General features: G+C 35.5%; 4 protein-coding genes across 6 annotated transcripts; 3 read left to right on the plus strand and 1 right to left on the minus strand.

Annotated features, from left to right (window-relative positions):
* Nucleotides 1–688: 688 nt before the first annotated feature.
* LOC127901898 (probable inactive purple acid phosphatase 1) lies at nucleotides 689–1,889 on the plus strand. The gene is made up of 4 exons (XM_052439946.1): nucleotides 689–1,053; nucleotides 1,179–1,266; nucleotides 1,383–1,649; nucleotides 1,749–1,889. The coding sequence occupies exons 1-4, from the start codon at nucleotides 719–721 to the stop codon at nucleotides 1,887–1,889; spliced, it is 831 nt and encodes a 276-aa protein (XP_052295906.1). The 5' UTR covers nucleotides 689–718.
* Nucleotides 1,890–2,197: 308 nt separating this feature from the next.
* On the plus strand, nucleotides 2,198–4,304 carry LOC102612489 (probable inactive purple acid phosphatase 1). The gene is made up of 9 exons (XM_025101545.2): nucleotides 2,198–2,244; nucleotides 2,383–2,518; nucleotides 2,728–2,915; nucleotides 3,018–3,207; nucleotides 3,340–3,407; nucleotides 3,501–3,585; nucleotides 3,671–3,859; nucleotides 3,998–4,081; nucleotides 4,200–4,304. The coding sequence occupies exons 1-9, from the start codon at nucleotides 2,198–2,200 to the stop codon at nucleotides 4,257–4,259; spliced, it is 1,047 nt and encodes a 348-aa protein (XP_024957313.2). The 3' UTR covers nucleotides 4,260–4,304.
* A 673-nt stretch (nucleotides 4,305–4,977) lies between these two features.
* LOC112498969 (probable inactive purple acid phosphatase 27) lies at nucleotides 4,978–9,865 on the plus strand. The gene is made up of 13 exons (XM_025101157.2): nucleotides 4,978–5,416; nucleotides 5,580–5,667; nucleotides 6,954–7,220; nucleotides 7,337–7,448; nucleotides 7,577–7,691; nucleotides 7,808–7,940; nucleotides 8,074–8,261; nucleotides 8,536–8,722; nucleotides 8,823–8,890; nucleotides 8,970–9,060; nucleotides 9,141–9,332; nucleotides 9,414–9,491; nucleotides 9,570–9,865. The coding sequence occupies exons 1-13, from the start codon at nucleotides 5,082–5,084 to the stop codon at nucleotides 9,633–9,635; spliced, it is 1,920 nt and encodes a 639-aa protein (XP_024956925.1). The 5' UTR covers nucleotides 4,978–5,081; the 3' UTR covers nucleotides 9,636–9,865.
* A 2-nt stretch (nucleotides 9,866–9,867) lies between these two features.
* On the minus strand, nucleotides 9,868–15,880 carry LOC102619228 (crossover junction endonuclease MUS81). Of its 3 annotated transcripts, XM_006482909.4 has the most exons (15): nucleotides 15,429–15,880; nucleotides 15,252–15,340; nucleotides 15,075–15,168; nucleotides 14,897–14,983; nucleotides 14,670–14,795; nucleotides 14,235–14,466; nucleotides 13,599–13,803; nucleotides 13,392–13,516; nucleotides 12,788–12,936; nucleotides 12,633–12,690; nucleotides 11,826–11,984; nucleotides 11,498–11,577; nucleotides 10,608–10,845; nucleotides 10,320–10,406; nucleotides 9,868–10,164 (listed from the first exon to the last, which is right to left on the minus strand). In XM_006482909.4, exons 1-15 carry the CDS (start codon nucleotides 15,641–15,643, stop codon nucleotides 10,060–10,062), a joined length of 2,049 nt encoding a protein of 682 aa, XP_006482972.1. In that variant the 5' UTR covers nucleotides 15,644–15,880; the 3' UTR covers nucleotides 9,868–10,059. The 3 variants fall into 3 exon arrangements, with proteins under 3 accessions (XP_006482972.1, XP_006482973.1, XP_052295947.1); XM_006482910.4 differs by lacking the exons at nucleotides 9,868–10,164; nucleotides 10,320–10,406 and having other exon boundaries at nucleotides 10,703–10,885; XM_052439987.1 differs by lacking the exons at nucleotides 9,868–10,164; nucleotides 10,320–10,406; nucleotides 10,608–10,845 and adding an exon at nucleotides 10,892–11,326.
* Nucleotides 15,881–15,985: the final 105 nt, after the last annotated feature.

A 15,985-nucleotide genomic window follows, 5' to 3' on the forward strand; every position in this document is an offset into this window, starting at 1 on the left:
ACGCTATCACTTAAAGACACATGACATAAGATCTTTAAAAACTTATGAGTGCTCAAATCAGGAGAGTATTTTTATCCTAATGTAATTTCTATAAACATTTTATAATGATTTGGAAACAACTCTAAAGAGTAAATCATTATTCTAAGCAACTTATTTAGAATAATATTTTGTTCCATCTTTAATCTTTAATCTTTAATGTAACATAGCATATATTTTTTACAATATACATATAATTATTATTTTGTAAAACTAACTTCTTCAAATAAGATCTAGAAAGCTATAAATCTTTACAATGTAGAGCTTATTATTATTTATAGCTGACTTAAAATTTTTAATGACTATATGGAAGTTATTTTTGTATAAAGTATCACTATAAAAAAATTTTATTGTAAGAATCGCAATAAAGCAACACGTGTATGAAAGACAAAATTGACAGTTAATTAGTATCAAAGGTTCCCTTAATATACCACATTGTTACATCAAGAACCCTGAATTCCCACGTAATATTCTCCATCATGTTCATCGATCTTTATGTGGTCCAAAAATGACAACTCTTTGTGATCTTTACAATATAAATCTTGTCAAGCATACAAAGTAGATTAAGGAAATGATAGATCAATTACAAAAGAATTACATATACATACCTACACATTTATATAGCCCTAGAATTAATCATCAGAATATCAGATTCAGTAGTACTGCTCATTTATTCTCTTCAATGGAAACTAAAACTTTAACTTGGTATAGCTACAAGGTCTTTGTTTATGTCTTGTTCACCATCATCTTATTTCCTGGTTCTGCTTCATCATCGTTACTGCACCCATGGGCTCTAAATTCATCGATTGAACATCAAAACTACACGGCAATATCGCCGTTTCGTTTACTGAACAGAAGATTTTTATCACAGTGCCCAGATTCTAACCCTTATCTCCAAATAAATGTTAGCAAAAGTTCTGATCTTTCAGATGATGAATTCGTGACAATAACTGTTAGCGGAGTCTTGCTTCCGGCAGAGAGTGACTGGGTTGCTATGATCTCACCATCTGATTCTAAGTAATCAAGAATCTTAATCCTGCTTGATAATTTGGAAAATATTAATTTTAATATTTTTCTGGTTAATATATTCTGTATGTGGTCTTAAATTTATAGATATCAAGTTAGTAATTGCATGTATGCAGTCTGGAAACTTGTCTTTCAGCCGAGGCTATGTACGTGCAGACTGGTGATGTCAGTAGCCTTCCTCTTCTTTGTCATTATCCTGTGAAGGTATAATTCATTAGTTAATAACTTTGTAGAAATAACACTATTATTTATTCATTAATTAATGTGGAAGTGCTTAACTAAACAAACATTGTATTAAGCCTGAAAATTATTAATTGCAGGCTAAGTTGATGAGCAACGATCGAGACTATTTAAGTTGCAAGAAAAAAGAATGCAAGAAATATAGCAATGGCAAATGCGTGGTTACAACTTGCAGTGGTTCCATAAAATTTCATGTCATTAACATCAGAACTGACATTGAATTTGTGTTCTTCGCCGGCGGGTTTGATACGCCTTGCATTTTGAATAGGACCAACCCTATCAATTTTGCTAACCCTAAGAGCCCACTATATGGCCATCTCTCAAGCAGTGATTCCACTGCAACGTCGGTAATTATTTTATATATTACGAACAAATTTTTTAAAAAATAATTCATTAGTATTAAGATATCTAATTAGTTGATTATAAAATTAATGTTAATGTTGCAGATGAGAGTAACATGGGTTAGTGGGGATAAGGAACCTCAGCAAGTGCAATATGGAGATGGAAAATCAGAGACATCAAAAGTTACAACATTTACACAAGATGATATGTGCAGTGAGTTCCAAATGACCATTTGCTTTGAGTAACATGTTATACATATTGTTTTCTAAGAATATTTTCTAACAAGGGTTCCCGTCCTTTATTAAAGTATCGGGTGAGCGTTGTAAATTAAAATATATATGGGAACCCTTACCAGATAATTTTTAGTGTTTTCAATAAATTGATGTGATCCCACATATAATTATATATGATTGAACTTTAATTAATTTGAGGTGCTTTTAATTAATTTTTGTGGTGCTGAATTTGATGAAATTGATTAATAGATGCTACTGCCTTACAAAGTCCAGCAAAGGATTTTGGGTGGCATGACCCTGGTTATATTCATACAGCAGTGATGACAGGGCTTAGGCCTTCAGCCACCTTTTCCTACAGATATGGAAGGTATGTATAGTATATTATACATATATAAACATGTAGCATCTCAGAAACTGAAAGCGTGCACGACGTACAGAAGAAGTGATTCAGCGACATTTCTTATTTATATATGTTTTAAATTAATTAAGTTGATATACTGATCAGTGATTTAGTGGGTTGGAGTGATAAAATCCAATTCAAGACTCCACCAGCTGGAGGATCATCAGAGGTACTCAGATTTCTTACATATGGCGATATGGGAAAGGCTCCTCTCGATGACTCTGCTGAACACTACATCCAGGTTTGTGTGCGTGTGTGTGTGTGTGTATTATTAAATGAATTAAATAATGAATATGGTTAATCAATAGTTACTAGACCTAAAGAGACTTGAAAAAAATGGGTTAATTACATCCCGCAGACGGTACATACATAGCTAGGCTAGCCAATTAATGAGATTTAAACTCTATTATATATGCTGAGACTTAAACTCCATTATATGATTGTATATAGCCGGGGTCGCTCTCGGTGATCAAAGCCATGGCCGACGAAGTAGATAATGGCAGTGTAGATTCCATTTTCCACATTGGAGACATAAGCTATGCAACTGGTTTCTTGGTTGAATGGGACTTCTTCCTTCACCAAATTAGCCCCGTGGCCTCTCGGGTCTCTTACATGACTGCAATTGGAAATCATGAAAGGTAATTAATTAATTTTAATTTCATTATTTAATGCATTCATGCATGATTATAGATTAATTAATACATTCAGCGAATTTTATTAATTGTTGTACGTCGGTTCAGGGACTACCTAGGCTCGTCAGGATCAGTGTATGAAAGCCCCGACTCAGGTGGCGAATGCGGCGTTGCTTATGAAACCTATTTCCCAATGCCAATTCCAGCCAGGGATAAGCCATGGTACTCAATTGAACAAGCTGGTGTCCACTTCACCGTTATGTCAACAGAGCATGATTGGTCTGAAAATTCTGAACAGGTAACTGATGAGCAAAACAAAAACACACATAATCTTCAATTTACTTTCTGTTTCGGGTTATGCGGTCATTTTACCCATGCATGTTAATTTTTTTACAGTACTGATTGTGGAAATTACTTATAAATTAAACAGTACGAATGGATGAAGAAAGATATGGCTTCTGTTGATCGATCAAAAACCCCTTGGTTAATCTTTTCCGGGTAAGCTATTAATTAATTTGTATTTGAATATAACTAGCCGGTTACTAATTAATTAATCAAGCACAACATCTACAATTAATTAAAACCGTGCAGGCACAGGCCAATGTACAGTTCTTTATCGTCTAGTGTGGACAACAAATTTGTCGATGCTGTAGAGCCATTACTGCTTGATAACAAGGTAATAACTACCTTGATCGCTCTTACAGCTGCTTAATTAATTTGCAAATATGTATAATTATTGACGCGGGAAAATTAATTATTAGGTTGATCTTGCACTCTTTGGCCATGTTCATAATTATGAAAGAACATGTTCAGTTTATAAACAAAGTTGCTTGGCAATGCCAACAAAAGATGCAAATGGGATAGACACGTATGATCATAGCAATTACAGTGCTCCCGTGCAAGCAGTAATTGGAATGGCTGGCTTCACTTTGGACAAGTTCCCAGATAATGTAAGTAAATTAAAGTTTTAATTGGTGAAGTCGATTTTCTAATACTGCCTGATAATTAATTATTTGTTCTTTTTATACATATATTGTGGGCAAATTAATAAATCCTGTTTTATTGTATATATCCTCCACCCACGACAGGCTGATCACACTTGGAGTTTGATACGGATTTCAAAGTTTGGTTACTTAAGAGGGAATACAAACAAGGAAGAAATGAAATTTGAGGTGGGTGTTTAAACTCTAATTAATTAGTGTTGCATATATAAATATATAATGTTATCAATTAATCATGTTTGAGACTTGTGAAAATCTTTCTTAATTATTTAATTTTTCATTTTTGCAGTTTGTGAATTCAGACACAAGGGAAGTTGAGGACAGTTTCCGCATCATCAAAGCAAAATAGATAAAATTTATGGGGGAAAAAAAAAAGAGAAAGAAGGAAAGAAAGAAACTAATAGAAAATGAGTGCAAAAGATAATAGTATTAGTATATATGTGAAGAGATGCTCTTGTACAGATGTAACTTCTTGATCAGATAAATAAATTTCTTTCATGATCAAGAAACATACTATAATCATGGATTAAATTAAAACTATTTTTTTTGCATCTTAATTTATCTTCAAATTAATTCTAAGAAATTTTTGTGTTAAACGCGCACCGAGTAAAAGATTAGTCCAATCGAAACCGCAAATGCACACACTATAAGATTTAGTCACTTCCAAGTGACAAGACAAGAGGTAGGAATTGACTGTAGTGTGTGTGTGTGTATGTGTGTGTGTGTGTATTAAATCAAAATCCACAGAATACATGAAACAAAAAGTAGTAGAAAGGTGACATATCATTATTCAGTTTGGCAAATAGCAAATTCAGTTTGGCAATTGGCAATTGGCAATTGGCAATTGGCAAAGAGCAACCATCTTTATATTTTTGATATCTAGAAATTAATCAACTTGTTCACGCCACGAAATCAAAATCCTCACGTCAGATAATAAGTGATAAGCCCCCTAAATAATTAACTGAATCCAAACCACACACACACGCATGACAAATGCTCTTAACTGTTTTGTCACTTGTAATTTATTTACACCCCTTGTCCGAGGAAAAACAGAAAAGAATAAAACCGCAAACGTTGTTTAGTCTCAAGGAAAAGGAAAATGACATAACCAGAAACAACGGTTATATAGAAAATCAACTTTAGTTTTCTACTTTGCTTCTGTGCAACTCCAATGGAAGCCTCGCCCTCAATTAGCTCTCCTGTCTCAAAGCTTATGTTAATTTTATGCGTTTGCTTGTTCTTTGGCTTCTCTTCTTCACTGTCGTTTCTATCTCCGGCAATCGTCAACTCGACTCTTGAACACCGCAACCACACAGCAATATCAAATTTTAGGGTATTGAACAGAAAATATTTATCCGATTGCCCCTTTCGGAACCCTTTCCTAAATATCAGCGTCAGCAAAAGTTCTGATCTCTCCGACGAAGAATTTGTCACAGTAACCGTTACCGGAGTTTTGCACCCTTCACGACATGATTGGGTTGCCATGATCTCACCTGCTCATTCCGAGTAAGATAATTAATTGTATATACATCATAAATGCACGTTCAGTTTATGCATGCATGCATTTCACTTGATTTCATTGGAATTCATATTTATTGTTGTTGATTTTATTTTGTCTTCTTATTAAAAAGAAAAAAAGAAATTAAAAATATTGCTCCAATGAATGCAGTGTTTCAAGTTGTCCTTTTAATGGAATTCTATACGCGCAGACGGGTGATCTTAGCAACCTTCCACTTCTCTGCCACTATCCTGTTAAGGTATTTCAATTATTAATCAATTAAACTTGATAACCTCGGCTTATGCATCGGCCTATTGCCTACCTTTTCGTTTTTAGTTTTGAACAACATGCCTATATAATTCTATTTCAGTAATTAATTGCCATGTGGCTGCAGTTTCTCAAGTCCACGTACTGAATACTTGATGGATGAATATTAATTAATAATTTAACCAATTAATTAATGAATCAATTAACAAAATAAACCTTTAAGAAACTAAAACCTTCACGTAAGAGCTAGCTACGTAAAGTAGCTGAGTAAAGATAAAGAGAGATATACGCACGATGTTGCCTCCGTTCATATGCAAACATATCAAATCATTAAATATTGATTTTTTTTAATAAAAAAAATTATATATACCGTTTCCCCAAGGTTCAATTTTCTTCTTTTATCATAAAAGACTATCCGAGATTTTTTTTTTTATCTTTTTTCAATCGTTTTAATAATTGTATTTTTTTTTTCTTTTGGCTCTGTTTTTTACTTCCACTTGTAATTTCCCCCTTTTAAAAATTTTTTTTTTTTGAATTAAATTGAAGTGCGGTGTAATAAATATTTTCAAATAGAAAGTGGTCAATAAGCGAATGCGCCTAAAACTTAATGGAGTTGGGTGAACCTTGACCATCGGCCTCCCTCACCACCCTCCCCAACCCACTAATAATAATTCAGGCACCTTTGTTGCAACAAAATTATTATTATTATTATTATTTTTCTATAGTTTGGATGGGATAAGAACCCACTTACTAGACATCAACTTTATCTTCTATCGCTAAACTAAAACTTTTTCACCATTAGTTAAGTTGCTCCTAAAAGTAATAAAATTATGATTGCAGATGATTTTACATACATACATACATAATATTATACACACACACGCACACACCATACTTAGAAGTTTGTAATTAGAGGAGGATCGATGTTGAGTTCTATGGGTCTTTAACCCTTAAATCTCGGAGGGGGGGGGGGGGGGGGGGAATATGAGGGGTTAAACTGAAATTTAACTGAATTAAGGCACGTTTAATTGCTTGGTTCCGTAGTATTCACTAATTTTATGATGCGGGCCAGTAAATTTTGTGACAATTACATTATAACCCCTACAAACAAAAATCCCGGTTCCCACCTCTGCTCGAATAAATGAAACAAAAACGAATGCCATGCATGGAGAACTCCAATGAGATGAAAATTCCTTCCAAGTCATAAACAAACGTGCACTTGAAAATAATGAGAAAAGCTAATAAACTTGCATGCATTTTCCTAATTATTAATTGTAGGCACAGTTCATGAGCAATGATCCTGACTATTTAAGCTGCAAGAAGAAGGAATGCAAGAAACGTAGAAATGGAAAATGCAAGTTTACTACTTGCGGTGGATCGATAATTTTTCATGTTATCAACATCAGAACAGACATCGAATTTGTGTTTTTTGCTGGTGGGTTTGCTACTCCATGCATCTTGAGCAGGACTCAACCAGTGAATTTTGCTAACCCTAAAAGGCCATTATATGGGCATCTCTCCAGCGTTGACTCCACTGGAACATCAGTAAGAAATTAACCCTAATTTTCTGTTAACGTATATGATCCAGATCAATGGGCTGAAAGCAACCTGTTTGATTTTGAAGTTTTTAAGTACATAATGAATGTTAATGGTGCAAGCAGATGAGAGTAACATGGGTGAGTGGGGATAAGGAACCTCAACAAGTTGAGTATGGTGATGATGGAAAAACTCTAACGTCAGAAGTTTCAACATTTACAAAAGAGAATATGTGCAGTGAGTCCGTCCCTCGACTTAAAACTATATAAAACAAAAAAGATGGCAAATGTGACGTAACAATATGTAGTTTCTTAATAAAGTTACTATTATATAGTACGTTCTTAATGATCATACAATATATACAGGTTCCGCCTTGCCGAGCCCAGCCAAAGATTTTGGGTGGCATGATCCTGGCTACATTCATACAGCAGTGATGACAGGACTTCAGCCTTCAAGTACAGTCTCTTACAGATATGGCAGGTATGTACTTTACAAATGGTACCTCATGCATACAAAATTATATTTGTGAATAACATGTGTTTATATAATAAGTACACATTCTAATTTAATACGTTGTTAAATAATAATGCATGCAGTGAAGCAGTTGATTGGAGTGATAAAATCCAATTCAGAACTCCACCAGCTGGAGGATCAGATGAGATGAAATTTCTTGCCTATGGTGATATGGGGAAGGCTCCTCGCGATGCTTCTACCGAGCACTACATTCAGGTTCGTGTTGGAGTTCATAGTAGGGGTGTGTGCGCGTGTGTGTAGTAGTAGTAGTAGTTACAATTATTAATCTCGATGACCTTTCACATAATTTGTTAATTAATGAAACTTAGTGATATATATGTGAATGCAGCCAGGATCCCTCTCAGTGGTAAAAGCGATGTCCGATGAAGTAAACAATGGGAATGTGGACTCCGTCTTCCACATTGGAGACATCAGCTATGCAACTGGCTTCTTAGTCGAATGGGATTTCTTCCTTCACCAAATTACCCCCGTGGCTTCTCGAGTTTCTTACATGACCGCTATAGGAAACCACGAGAGGTATCTCCACTAATAAGTCTTCCGGCCCACAACAGACAACAATATGCACATACATACATAAGTTACTTCATCTTTAATTTTGAGATACTATACATAAATGAAATTTTTTTAATCTGGGATTAAAGTCCATGAATAGTTTACAGTATTGTTAAAAAAAAGAAAAAACAGAGAAAAAGACAGTTTACAATGTTGTAAACTCATTTCGAATTTTAATTTCAGATTTAAGGCTTACTCATATAGGTATACATATTTCTCATTCCTAATCTTCTTTCAGGGATTATGTAAACTCAGGGTCAGTTTACAGTACTCCTGATTCGGGAGGAGAATGTGGAATTCCTTATGAAACATATTTTCCAATGCCAACTCCATCAAAGGATAGGCCTTGGTACTCTATAGAACAAGCAAGTGTCCACTTCACAGTAATATCGACTGAGCATGATTGGTGGGTAAATTCTGAACAGGTAATAAACTTTAACAAATTAAATCTTCTAACTAATCTCCTCATATATATATATATATATAAGTAGTTTTGTACTCGTCTGACCCCATGCTCTTTTTCAGTATAAATGGATACAAAAGGACTTGGCTTCGGTTGATCGATCAAAAACCCCCTGGTTAATTTTTGCTGGGTAAGTTAGCGTGCATTTATGGATTTCATAACGCCATTTTGTTTTCAGAATTCTGACATTTGTTTTAGACCGCTTGCAGTCATCGACCCATGTATAGTTCCTTAGACGGATTCTTGAGTGTCGACAAATTCTTTGTAAAATCAGTAGAACCGTTGCTATTGAAGAACAAGGTCAGGCTTTCTGGATTGCATATATAAAATTGGATTGTTTTGGTTGCTATGACTATATAATTACTGATTAAATGAAACAGGTTGATCTGGTTCTCTTCGGCCACGTTCATAACTATGAGAGAACTTGTTCAGTCTTTCGAAACAAATGCATGGGCATACCTACAAAAGATGATAACGGAATAGACACATACGATCACAGCAATTACACTGCACCAGTGCATGCAATTATCGGCATGGCTGGCTTCAGTTTAGACAAGTTCAATAAGAACAATGTGTGCAATTACTTCTCTTTTAAGATTTGTTGTTTAAGTCAACTTTTAGAACACTTCAATATATTTATCATTCATTGACAGGCCACTTGGAGTTTGTCAAGGGTTGCTAAGTTTGGCTATCTACGAGGGCATGCAACAAAGCAAGAGATTCAATTAGAGGTTCATGCTTCATAATTCCTACTCGTAACTTAATAAATAGGAAAGCAAAAGCCTCACCCATTTGATTTGTTTCTGCAGTTCGTAAATGCAGATACCAGAAAAGTTGAGGACAGTTTCCGGATTATTAGAAGGCAGATAGATTGAAGAATAGATGTATCTGAAGTGAAACGGACTGGACGTATGTCGTACTTCTTCCATGGATGCAGAGGATCATTCTCATATAGAAAATTTCTCACTAAACAATTTATTTTTATGGCTCTCTGCAATCTGCATACAGACCTCGACGTCTTCTGTATTATTAGCGAGATATAAATATTGTTCCATTGTACGGACGTAAGCTTTTCTCTCATTTCACAATTCAATGCAAAAGTTGTAGTGATTTTTATGAAACAGAGTCCGTTTATGATGTCAAATGCTTTGCTGGAGTGAATATGCAACTTCACTATCTTATTTACAATGTAAGACATAACATGAGACAATCTTACAGATGATAAAGGATACTTTTGATTCCACAAAGATCAAGCACCATATTGCATACAATTTACCACTATTTTGGTCTCAGCGATAGTCACTTGCCCCAAACTAGTTGGAAAATATTTCTACTAGCACTTGCACTGACTGCATTGTTACTCTGCTTCCAAAGCATCTCCTCTTGCGCGCAAACATCACCTTCCTTTTTAGACAGAAATCAGTAACAAAGCAAAAAAAGAAAATAATCAGCAAATAGATAAAAGGATTCTGTGTGGTGGTTATCTTGATCATCACATGAAAATTGAACAAAAATAATAACCAAAACTGATACGATAAACTACAGACACAATGACTCACAAGAATGGAGTAAGCATGAGCAAGAGATAGAAGTGTAGGGTACAAATCCAAAACAGTAATGGCAATCTCCTCTGTTACCTGTGGCACCTGCAATCATTAAGTAGCAAAAATTAACCAACAAATTATTAACCTAAGGGCCACACATGCAATAAACATCCATTTCTCCAGAAAACAACAATATTCATGTTCACTTTTATAGAGTTTTTCAAATAGTAAATTTACCTTAATGACAATGAATACAGCATCATTAATGGGATTGTCAATCCTTCTTACAAGAATAACCATTACCTGCATAAGCTGAACTGCAAATACATCACTGACGGTCATTTTATCCAGATCTTGGCACCTTTTGAGAAATTCATCGAAAGGAGGACAGACTGCAGCGCATTTAAGCTGGTCCTCAGGCAGCTCTACTTTATAATATTCAGTTATCGCTTGAGTAATATAACCGTACTTCCTCAATGTATCGGCTAAACCACTAGTTCTCTGTACATCAAATCCCTCCAGAATCTCTGTCGTAAAACAACTGCATAGGATATGATTATCGCAATTGAAGTTGCATGCGCCTAATATCAAAAGTATGAAGCTGAACAATGAGACTGAAAAAAGAGATGAAGGCCAAAAATTGAACAATGAAATATAAACTTAAGGCTGAGAGAACACCCACAATTGGACTGAAAATAGTTGGCACCATTTGCCTCAAACATATTACTGAAAAGAATGAACCAGTACGCATTGAATAACTTCAGCTAATTGCAACAAAAAAGTAGGTAACAACATGATTTAGAACTAATAATGAACTCAATGAGGTGCAACCCAATGCAAGAGTGTACTCTATGAAAATCTTCAAAAATCAAAATGTGGTTGTATTTCTCAGTAGCTTTTGCATATTCCACAGTTAGACAAATCCATACAGGATTGGATTCATATTAAGTAGAAGAATTCCGATTGCCTGAATTCTATCTGTAAGGAGGATGGAAGGGAACAGAATTTTGGAAGTCTTGACTCTGATATCAGGAAAAGGCGTCTAAGTCAGAAATTATGATTATATAAAGCGACTATATATTGCATAAATTAATCAACATTGTTCACATGATACATAAAATCTTTTGACTTAATTACTGGTACCGAAACATGACAAGCTTTTGGCATCAAAATTTTGATGAAGAAATGCTTACGCTGTTTTGATACTCTCAGCAGCTTCAGAAGAATTTGGGTCACCTTCCACAAGATATATCAGCTTTTTAAGTCCGCATCTCTTACAACATGCAGGGTAAAGAAAGAAAAACGTCCAATTACATATTCCAAATCACATCTATAAGCTGAAGATGAGTTATGATAACAAATTTGCACCATTACCATCAGTCTATCTAAGTCATATAGAGAGGGAAGAAGATTAAAAGAATTCTTCAGCTAGGAAACTAAACCAACGAATACATTATCTAAGCAAGTAAGAAGTGTTGCTAATGAAACAAATAATTGAGTTATTTGAATATTAGCGAATACCACAAGCCTGAGTTTTTGATCCCTATAGCGATTGTCCCTGATTGAAGAGCGTAAATCATCAACTTTCTTCCTCTCGACAATAAAATCTAGAACATATTCACTCTGAGTTTGTCTGTGGCGGGCTATCCAGATTCCATCACCTACTGGTAAACGCCGAACCTGTCGTATGGTAATTCCTTAGACGAGCATCAATTATATCAAGTGGATGGCTGAAGAAAAATATAAAATTCAGAATTCCTAAAGCAGTTGAAAAAAAATCAAGATAAGGCCCAGGCTGACATAATGAGGCGTATAATTACAATAAGCAGATCATATACAGATTATCTCTCCAGTATCAAAGTGTCTACAAGCCAATCACGATCTCTGGACTGTTATAGCTTTCAGAAAGTATATACTCCACTAAATTCAGATTCACCCTCCTCTTACAATCTCTGGACTGTTATACCACTAAATTCAGATACACCTTCCTCTGACATCATCAAGATGCATACAGCACCCTCAAGGAAGGCCAACCCTGCATACAGAACACTCAAGAAAGGCCAAACCATGAGGCTTAAGCCAGAACAAGGATACTGCCTGCAATCACCCTCTGAAGAATACAATATCATTTCACATTATCTCTAATTGTCAAATGATCAAAGCAATCCACTGGATCAAAGGGCAAGTACTTAAATAACGAATACTTTAATGTCACTTCAAAGTTTTCAGATAAATATGTTCAGCAATCACATCTGAAAATCAAATGCCAATATCCCATTATTATGCAATAAAACTATGAATAAATACAGAAGACTCTTAAGAACTCACCTCCATTTGGATCTTGAACTGAGAGCAGACATTTTCAATAATTCTCCTGGAACGGGACCTAAAAGCCAGAAAATATATTGCACTAACCAAAGTAACAATACATGATGAACACCAAGGAAAAAAACCAAGCTGGAAAAGAATCTGACTTTACTAACCCTTGAACAGCAAATTGCTCCCGATCATCTAATATTAAGACTACCTCATATGCATCCTCAAATCTCTCCCCAAAGCTTAGAGGTGGTACACTTAAAAGATTCACTCTTGTTTTCAGATCATCTGACCTTGACCATTTTGCATCATAATCCTAAACCAATTTAGTAGGATTATGAGCAATTTTATATAATATATAAAGTTATTTATAAAATCAAATGATTAGATTCTTTACATAAACTCAACTAAACTGAACTACACATCAATCTCAAGTAATGGGGCTAAAAGAATTGTGACTTTCTAGAGATACATAGCTTCTCAAGTTCAACGGAATAGTTCAAACATATAGCCAAGAAGGGGAATTTTGAATTTAAGCAAACATTGGTTTATAGCATTCAATAAAGCATGCACACAAGTATCAGACATTAAGCAATTTTTCCATGTTCATATTGTTGAGTGCTACTTGAATAATACAAGTACCAAAATTCTGCACCGATATCAAATCAAGGTGTCTAAATTTAGGTAATTATATATGCTAAGTCAAATGCAATATATTTTCATTGAACAGAGTAGTATGACATCCATTCAAATTCTGTAAGGCTCACTTACAGATGATGAGCAAGCTTTCAAGGTAAACAAGCTTGGTGTGGAGCCATTAGAGAAGTGCGGCACATTCTCACCACCAGAACCAGAACCCTTCTGATTACTCCAACTTCCTTCAAGATCTACTCGACCTGAGTGTTTACCAAGAGGCTCATTTAAAGAAGAATGTCCAGACAAATAAGAGGAAATGCTAACTTCAATTTTATTCACTACCATTTGTAGAAATGCAAGTTCTTGATGCTGCATTGTAATCCTCTCTTACACTGTGCAGCTCTAAGTGCAGAGCATAGACTTCGTCTTCTCGAAGACGACATAAAACAGCAGGCCAGAGAGACGAGATCTCCTTGTGTTGGGAGGTTTCTGAAACTTCACCAAACGCCTGAAGAACCTGTTCCTTGGAATATCCCATCCGCGTGAACTGAAGATGGGGAAATTCAAATCAGAAGACGAAGTATATTACCCAACAAAAAGGAAGTCAGAGAAGTGGGGAAGAGGGGTTGCCTTTAAAACTACAAGAAGCCTAAAAGAAAGGAATAAACATATATTTACATATGGTGCAGATTGCAAAAGCCATAACCATTAGTTTAAAAGTAGTGGCGTCCATGAAATATACTGCCTGAATTGGATTAAAATGACTTTTCAGAAACCTTGAATTATAAAATGTTTATCAGAGACCAAAATCTTCATTCTGCAGTTAAAAGAGTAACTATGACCAAAGGCTTTTCCTTATAAACCAGGAGGGGTGAGATTCGTAGATGATAAGGACAATGCGATGGTAGTTATCGTTGTACAGCCAGGAAATATGTAATCTAAGGCGTGGATAACTGTAACAGCAAGCTGAAGTCAAACCCTTTCAAGAGATTCAAAAGGAACATCAGTTGATTTCTCCTTCCTACTCAAAGGCACAAAACACTCTGTCACTTCTCCATTTGAATCAGGATGAGTGAGCACCAAATCCAGTTCACTGCGTTCGTTCTTATCAGAATCCTTTCCATTGACCACGTTCTCGATAGAATCTGCAAAACCAGATCTGCTAAGGCATTCCCGTGCTGCTTCTCGCCCTCCCGGAGTCAGCATGTACCTGAAAAAGTACAGGTTGTCTGTAATAGTACAACAATATGCTTGAATTCGAAATGTCATCTTTTTAAATCAAGTCTAGAAAAGTGAAATGATATTTCCTTTCCAGCGTCAGAGTGAACCCCCTGTATACTGCAGTAATTCAAAATCTACCCAATTCCAGTAAAAGGTAGGCACCGCAAAAGGATAAAACTAAATAAAACTTACTTGGCTGGGCAACTTGATTTCACAACTAATCCTTTAGTTATCAAAGTTTTCATGCAGCTCCAACCACTATACCAGTCCCTTGGAGAACTTCCAAATTGACGAGGTTTACCTTTTCCTTTCTCTGGCCTAACAAAACATAAACAGAAGACTTAAAAAACCTTCAACAGAAATCCAGTTTCACTATAGGTTATACAGAGCAAACTGAAAAATAAAATCAATTAACATACATAATTGGCGTGTGAGAAAGGCCACTTGCTTCAGCTGCATCAATAAGGTCCTGTTTACGCATAAATTCATTCCCATTTGTAGTTCCCCTAATAAGTATATTCATTCAGTTCATAGCTCATCACACTTGGTCACTTCATGCAAAAATTGCTTACCAAGCAAAAGAGGCATTTGTTTTACCTGTACAAAGTAATCAACAGTGCATATGCCACAGAATTCCTTTGTGGCATATACCGTTTGGTTCCTTTAGTTTTCACTGCTTTGCTTTTCTTACCTGAATGATTAAAGGTAAGAAATAAATTAGAACACCAATAATTTTTCCTTATGAATTCCTACACCAAAGCATGACTAGATTACTTTTGGCGGTCAAGTCTTCGGGTTCAGAACCACCAGAATCGGTCTCAAAGAACTCTTGCATTAACTTGAGAATCCACTTCCCCACACCCCTGTAATTTAGAAGATAGATGTATTGACAATATTGGTAAAATTCAAAAGAAAAACAACGCAACTGCAAGCGGATTACATTGCACGTACTTGACTTGAGACAAATCTTTCAGAGTCTTGATTGGATTCTTTGCATCGCAAATGTTGTTATAAGCCTTGGACAGAGTCATGTCGATGTTCTCCGATAAACCTTTCGGCGTCTCCGCCATTTCTTGCCTCTTCTGCAACATGTACATTGCCAATTCCTCGTTCTCCGGAGACACAACAAGCCTCTTGCTGTGATTCTCCATTTCGATTTCAATCATTTTCGAAAGTTTATCAAATTCAAATACTAGGGTTTTTTTTTTTTTGGTTGAAGGGGGAGAGTTAAAAAAGAGGGCAAAAGCGCGCCAGCTCTACTCTCCGTATTTAAAATTTGACATTGTTAAAATTGCATGGGCCATGTGCTCGTTGTGCTCGGCCCATATCTCCCGGACATACCTTACGTTGCAACGATATTAGTGGCCCAACCTTAGCAGAAAATAAGCGCCATTTCCACTAGATGAACTTTCCCGACTCCTTAAGATTGTCAATAAAGAAAATGAGATATCGAAAATATCTCCACCATCACTTCATGCTAACCGTCCGATCACCATCTTTCCTGTCAA

This window comes from Citrus sinensis, chromosome 4 (genome assembly GCF_022201045.2).
Source record: "Citrus sinensis cultivar Valencia sweet orange chromosome 4, DVS_A1.0, whole genome shotgun sequence".
NCBI lineage: Eukaryota > Viridiplantae > Streptophyta > Magnoliopsida > Sapindales > Rutaceae > Citrus > Citrus sinensis.

Bases quoted from the DNA above. Each gene is read 5' to 3' on its own strand.
- LOC127901898 (XM_052439946.1), top strand. From the start codon at position 719: ATGGAAACTAAAACTTTAACTTGGTATAGCTACAAGGTCTTTGTTTAT. The intron at 1,054-1,178 runs GTAATCAAGAAT...GCATGTATGCAG, and splicing joins ATCTCACCATCTGATTCTAA to TCTGGAAACTTGTCTTTCAG. The intron at 1,267-1,382 runs GTATAATTCATT...TATTAATTGCAG, and splicing joins TTTGTCATTATCCTGTGAAG to GCTAAGTTGATGAGCAACGA.
- LOC102612489 (XM_025101545.2), top strand. From the start codon at position 2,198: ATGACAGGGCTTAGGCCTTCAGCCACCTTTTCCTACAGATATGGAAG. The intron at 2,916-3,017 runs GTAATTAATTAA...ACGTCGGTTCAG, and splicing joins GCAATTGGAAATCATGAAAG to GGACTACCTAGGCTCGTCAG. The intron at 3,208-3,339 runs GTAACTGATGAG...TAAATTAAACAG, and splicing joins GGTCTGAAAATTCTGAACAG to TACGAATGGATGAAGAAAGA.
- LOC112498969 (XM_025101157.2), top strand. From the start codon at position 5,082: ATGGAAGCCTCGCCCTCAATTAGCTCTCCTGTCTCAAAGCTTATGTTA. The intron at 5,417-5,579 runs GTAAGATAATTA...CAATGAATGCAG, and splicing joins ATCTCACCTGCTCATTCCGA to TGTTTCAAGTTGTCCTTTTA. The intron at 9,492-9,569 runs GTTCATGCTTCA...TTGTTTCTGCAG, and splicing joins AGCAAGAGATTCAATTAGAG to TTCGTAAATGCAGATACCAG.
- LOC102619228 (XM_006482909.4), bottom strand. From the start codon at position 15,643: ATGATTGAAATCGAAATGGAGAATCACAGCAAGAGGCTTGTTGTGTCT. The intron at 15,169-15,251 runs GTAATCTAGTCA...TTAATCATTCAG, and splicing joins CGAAGACTTGACCGCCAAAA to GTAAGAAAAGCAAAGCAGTG. The intron at 12,691-12,787 runs GTTAGTAAAGTC...TCTGGCTTTTAG, and splicing joins GAGCAATTTGCTGTTCAAGG to GTCCCGTTCCAGGAGAATTA.